Raw genomic sequence first — 6,878 nt, forward strand, 5'->3', positions numbered from 1 at the left:
ATGTAAACATTATTAAAAACTTATACAGTAATTTAGTAGTCTGAAAAAATTCGAGAGAATTATACATTCTAGGCATTCACGAACTGTACAGTTGAGTATAAGAAATTTTTTAACTTCCGTTTGTGTATAAAAACATAATTTTTAGATATTTGTGTTTATAGATATAGCCTTCTCTCGATTTTTCGGTATATCTAGTTTGCATAACTCTCTTGAAGAGAATATAAGGTTATATGATTCTGATAATTTGAAAAACATAGTTCGTGTAAAATATTACGTGCAATAATAATCATTATATGTATTCCTGATAGATTTCTAAAAATATCATCTCTTTGAATGTGCAGGATTGTGATATGAAAAAATGTATTTTCGACATTTAATTGTATTTTATATTTCCTTTTCTTTGTAATTTATTGATTTAGACTGCATATTCAACGGGTTGGATTTTTAGATTATGTTCACACACTTCTCAAAATTGATCTCACTTCTTTGAAATATCTTAGCCCTTCTAAGTACATAGCTAATAACATTGTTGACTAGTAGCATAGTGTGACATACAGCTCATGTCCACCAAGAAGGGTTGAGGCAATAACAAACACAATCTATAAGAATCTCAATCTTTACCGTATAAGAAAGAAACAACGTGATCCGTGCTTTTGATTTCGCCTGTGAAATCAGAGGAGGCGGAACGGGATAATCGTACTTGGCAGAATGTAATACTATCAAAAAGTATCTATAATACTGTAAAGGAATAAAAATGTGTACTAAGATGTGAGTATCGATAACTAAATATATAGCTGTTGTATTATTGTACTTATACATATATATATACTATATAGATGTATATATATTATGTATATATACATATACATATATATACATCTAATCATTGCATTTAATGCAGTAGCAATGCGTATGCGTCTGTAAAGATTTGAGTGTTTAGGAACGATCTATAATGTAACTTGAAATAGCCAAAATACATATAAGTGATTATTTTTATGCAAGTCCAAATAATTGTATGACAGTTAAGTGACGGATTACATTTATCTTATGTGATCGCAGTTTACGACTATTCATTTCAAGTTTAATTCGCAATATGTTACACGTATAATATAATATTATTCTTTTCTTTTTATTTAAATTTATTACAGAAGATGCTCAGCTGTACTCTGACACATACAAATCGCCAGAATTCTTTTTTTCTAAAAGCGTACGTTTACATTCATATAAACTTTTAGTAATGATACGTTTCTTTTCAAAATGCAAAATGTGTAACAATTTATTTGACTTACTGTACACAGTCACTTAAGGCACATATTACATAGCGACTTATTACGCGAGTACAAAATCGAATGTCGTATCTTCGTTTTAGTTAAAAATATTTTCTGGTAATTTCAAATTTTATTTTATACACCTGCTACGATTGTATATATAACACGTCTTGTAGAGTTTATATTTGCAGGGGAAAAAATGCAGGATTTTATTTCTTAATAAATCTTTGAGTGCCTAACATAAAGTACGTTTTTTTCGTATTTTATAAAAAGATACATTCATAATCGATATAAATTACTAATATAATTAATTAAGTTCATGTTCGACATATCGATATCCTTCAATTAAACATCTCAACATCTTTCTATATACAGTATTTATTTGTTTCTCGCTAAAAGTAATTTATCAAAAATTATACTATGCAAAAGTCGTTTCGTCTTTTTCATAAAATGTTCATGTTTAATAATAATAAATTATACTAATTGCTTAGACTATTTATTTAGTCTAAAAATAATTAAATACAACCTACTAAATTTCTATTAAAAAATAATGAGTAATGTTTGCTATAGGTACACAAAACCACCGACGAGATACTATTAAAGACCATCAACCCTGGACAAATTTTCGGCGGTATAAAAAGGGCCCCAAGGAGGTAATTAAAGAATGCTGCTGACATTATCAACAATTGATCTAAATTTGCTATTATTAACATAAATATTTGACTTATACATTATTAAATTCATGATTTTTTTATTACATAAATGTTCCATAAATAAATATGCATACTTTTAAAGCTATAATATCCTATATATTGCAGAAAAATTACAATTTTTTTCTCTGCAGTTTTTCTCTGCAGTCATCTCTGTTGATAACTTTGACGATAACACTGAAATTACAATTTTAAAGAAAAATCTAGTACTATTGAGTTCTAAATACATAAATACGTCTACTAAACTAATAAATCATAAAATTAATACAATATTATCAATTTTTAACTCTTAATTACTTCAATATTTACAAGGATTCCCGTAAGGATGTCGTCTTTAATAGTATCTCGTTGGTGACAAAACTAATTCAATATTTCGAAAAATATTTATTTCATTTTTTTAAACTTCTTGTTCTTCTCTTTATCTAATGTTTTGTATTGTTCTTCTAATTCACTGACTATATTTGGTACATACTCCATAAGCTGTTCGCCGGTTAATTTAAAGTCCGTATTGATCCATATCCTTTTCAGTTCAATTAGGAGGCTGCCTATCATCTTTTTCATCGCCACGTATTTTATCAACATATTGCCATTGATAGGAAATTTCGGAATTACCCATTGTTCGAATTCGTCCAGAAGCTGCATTGCACCACAGTATCTCAATAACTCCTTCACATCCTCTTTGAGGATGTCGTATCTCTTTGTTTGTTGAAGAAGGACCAATTGCTGATAAGGCTTCAACGGTTTCTCGCAGGGCTTGCATTCTCTATGTTGAACCAGGAAGATCGCTAAATCTCTGTCGGAATTAGACAGTTTCAATCTCTCGTGTAATTTTATCACCTCATATTCATCCTTCAGCATCGATACGATCAAAGATATAGGCTTCAAAGTCACATTATTGGACTGCGCCTGCTCATAAATTTTTCGAAAGTTCTCTACGTCGGGTTCTTCGGGTAGACCGATGTATCTGCTGCTACCACACTCGAGCAACTTCAGAGTTAATTCCAGGGCAAAAGTACCGCTTAGAATCTTGTTCCATTCGCTCCAAATCCTCTCACCAGATATCTGTTTCAGACCGCCAATATTTTCTTTTAATGCCGTTATCGTAGCCTCGTCATGCTGATCTGGACTGTCCATTATTCTTCCATAGAAACGAAAATACCTGGCAGTATAATCAGACAATGCAAACCTTATATAAACATCTCAAAGATTCGGTGTAACTATTGATACATACAAGATTAATAATAATGCTACATATTTAATTATGATAAATTCTGCAAAAATGTATATAATATACATTAATAGATGATGAACTAAATAATATGAACACACTATTTTGAAAATATACTATTTTTTACTATTATTTCATGAATAAGAGATTGACCTATCATTTGCTTTTAACACTTTATACACATTCTATCTTTATTTAACACACAGTGATCATTGTATCTTTGTTTAACAGTGGCAAAGGATTTAGTAATTCACTATGTCATTTGTCTCTTGCTGGTAAGCATTTAACATTTCTCAGGAGTTCATATTATTTTGTCTATCCCTTTATATACATGTTAATAGTACACACCTTAAGATTCTAAGATAATCTTCTTGAATTCTAACACTAGCTTTGCCAACAAAAACTATCCTCTTTTTCTTTAAGTCGTCGTAACCATAGAAATAATCGTACACCCTGCCGTCGAGGTCGAGGAACATGGAATTGATGGTCAGATCCCTCCTGTTAGCATCCAATTTCCAGTCCTTTGTGAATTCCACCTGTGCATGCCGTCCATTGGTCAGAATGTCGATTCTCAGAGTAGTGATCTCAAAGTTCTCCGTATCGTTTATCCTTGCCGTGATTGTTCCATGCTTTTCACCCTTCTCGTTTATCATCCTGATCTCCTCGCTCGTAAACATGTCCTTCATCTGCTGTGGCGTGGCGTCAGTCGCGAAATCGAGATCCTTAGGCTGCTTGCCCATCAGAATGTCGCGCACCGCGCCGCCGGCGATCCTCAGCTCGTAATTATATTTCTTGAAGAGGCTTTCGAGTTTCTTCAATTCCGGAGTGAAAACGGAGCGAAACTCTGGGCTATCCAGCTTCATGACGACAGGCTCGATCCTCGACAGTGGCTGGTCTGCCATCCTGGTCTTCCTCCAGATTTTCTCGTGTATTCTTCTCGTTAGCCCGTACTTTTTCACCTGCATGGCAACAAAAACGGCTGTTACCTACTTGTTACACGTATCATTTCCCCGTGTTCGCTCGCCGGAAAAGTACTTTATACTTGGTATTCCATTGGGGTTCCACTAATGTAGGATTAACTTAAATCTTAATTCAATTTATACTCTTTAATTGTTTTTCATTCTTATGATTAGAAAATGATAAACGGTAAAAGTTAAACCGAGATTTAAGTTAATCTACGTGGTGAAAACGGGTATTGACGATGTCGATCTAACATAACCTAACTTTTCAATTCCCATTCCGAGAAGATTCGTTCATTAATAACGATCATTCTACTTACGGTAATAATATCGCGGCAAAGAAGGTTTATCGTACGCTGTGCTAATGCATTTAACATAGCGCTTACATGAGTTAGCTTTATTTCCATACGTAATTCCAAACGCACGTGTCACGACGAACATGCGTTTGTTCGTCCCTGTTTTCCTTTATCTTACGATGATGTGATGATTTCGGTCGTATCATCTCAAACTGACTCGAATACTACATTCTACGATTTCTACCAGTTACCGGTATTTGGCACAACGTAACAAATATACTAGTCTTCTTTTCGTTAGCTTACGTTTTTTTATATATTCGCTCCTAAAATTATACCTTTGGTCTGCTTTTTAATTATATTTTTGTGTGTATATAAAAATATATATTTATGCAAAATATAGAAATAAATAATAATCTCTAATAAAACTACTTATGTACTATAAAAAATATATTAAATTATATGTAAATTAAATAGTTTATATAAAATCAATTAAATTACATAATAAATAAATTCATATTATTTATATAAATTTATAGAAAAAATTACACAAAAGAAATACAGAAATATAAAATAAAAAGTATTCAAATTCGCAATTTACTTTAGCTCTTATTTATCCTTCAAATTATAACTTCTTGGAAAATGCGAAATAAATAGGATTTATATCCATTTCTATCAATTTAATTTTAATCTCAATTCAATTAATTCTTCATCTTTTCCTAGTTTAGAAAAAGATGAAGAGTAACTTAAACCGAGATTAAAGTTACTTTACATTGGTAGAAACAGGGATTAGATTGTTTAAAGTTAATGTATATTCTTCTAGGAACTCCGAGATGAATTTTTCGAAGGTTTTTTCTTGTTTAATTTCTCATATTCAGGAAAAAAGATCAATTCATATAAATATAATTTTAAATCATTCGAAACACACACACGCGCGTGCGCGCGCACGTACGCACGCACACACAATTGCAGAAGGGGATGCTAAAGTGACCAAATTATCGACATTACAATTGTATAAAAATCTCCAAATTGACTGAACAAAATAAAAAATTTTTTTACAGGATTAAAGTAAACGCAAAATTAGGAAGCAATGCAGTAGATCTTATATTAAATCGAAAAACTTAAAAATCTTACTTAACGTTTTTTCGATTGTAAAAGTCTACTGCACTATCTTCTAATTTTGCGTCTACTTTAATCCTATAAAAAATTTTTGTTATAAATTTTTGTAAAAAATTTTTTATACGACTGTACTGTCGATAATTTAGTCACTCCAGCATCCTCTTAAACCATTTAATAGAAAGATTTAGTTCAGAAAGATAGGGTTACAATGATATTATTATATTAATTGATGTTTAATAATGATAATCCATAAGTATGTATCAACTTCTTAGAACGTTGATTCACCAGTACGAATTGAATGAGCAATTCAATAATATTAAACTCTTTATTCTCCATTCGTTTATGTACATTGCTATTTAGTACAAAAGAGAGTTTCATGCACACAAGAATTAACGACAGTTTAATTAACGATGGATTTAACATCATTTTATTGATGTAATGACCATTGATATAATCATTACGTTATTAATATCGATGTGATCACTGATGATATCTTCTATGATACGGATCGTCACACATGTTCCGCTTAAATTCACCTCAGCCAATGTCGTAGGTTTTTTTATATAATATATTTATAAGTACCTGTATACGTTCCAAAGAGGATGTAATTTTCGCTGTCTTGCGTAAAAAGTATAAAATCTATCCATATGTAGTGTATGAGCGTACAATCCGGTCGTAAAATGTATAACAGAATTTTATACGGCAGCTAATACAATATGTATTTTTATTAATTGCAGATAAATACGTACGTGTATTTTATGTAATGGTACTTGCCGAAATTAGGATTTTCACGGCGTATCATTAGAAATACGAAGTTATTCACGAGACATTATTTCAGCATTAATTTATTTATTCTTATCGATTGAAAAAATACTTATGTGCTGACGCTTAAAACGAACACGATTGTATCCTATGAAGGTATGCAAAAGTTTTTTTCCGTTAAGTTACTTCGTTACAGACTCATTAGCGCTTTATTACATTGCGTAAATTGATTATATACTATTGTTTCGATACGTTATACAGTCTGCACTTTGGAACATCGAGTACCTATTAAAGAAAAAATAAAAACAAAAACGCCGTTTCCGCAGCGATCATCTTGTCTTCCTACAAGTAACATACGTAGGTTCACGTCTCGCTTATTCTCAACGAGGTCATCTAATTCTGTATCTTATTATTAATATTATATCAATGAAAATTATCAAGATTTTATATATATATATATATGTATGTATGTATGTATGTATGTATATATATATACAAGAAAGATTGATTAGCTCGATCAATTGACGTCTAGCATTAAA

The 6,878-nt window shown here is 31.1% G+C and overlaps 1 protein-coding gene across 2 annotated transcripts in view; it reads right to left on the bottom strand.

Moving 5' to 3' along the window:
- Positions 1-2,329: 2,329 nt before the first annotated feature.
- LOC108750000 (CCA tRNA nucleotidyltransferase 1, mitochondrial) overlaps positions 2,330-6,878 on the bottom strand; it is a 5,755-nt gene continuing 1,206 nt past the window's right edge. Inside the window, exons 1-3 of one of the 2 annotated variants that reach the window (XM_018489144.1) lie at positions 4,486-4,742; positions 3,555-4,165; positions 2,330-3,137 (exon numbers count right to left, since the gene is read on the bottom strand). In XM_018489144.1, the coding sequence (XP_018344646.1) occupies positions 2,363-3,137; positions 3,555-4,165; positions 4,486-4,572 (1,473 nt within the window). In that variant the 5' untranslated portion in view covers positions 4,573-4,742 and the 3' untranslated portion in view covers positions 2,330-2,362. Of the gene's footprint in view, positions 3,138-3,554; positions 4,166-4,485; positions 4,743-6,878 lie in introns of those variants that run through there. The other variant, XM_018489145.1, reaches the window with a different exon arrangement.

This window comes from Trachymyrmex septentrionalis, unplaced genomic scaffold, assembly GCF_001594115.1.
Source record: "Trachymyrmex septentrionalis isolate Tsep2-gDNA-1 unplaced genomic scaffold, Tsep1.0 scaffold32, whole genome shotgun sequence".
NCBI lineage: Eukaryota > Metazoa > Arthropoda > Insecta > Hymenoptera > Formicidae > Trachymyrmex > Trachymyrmex septentrionalis.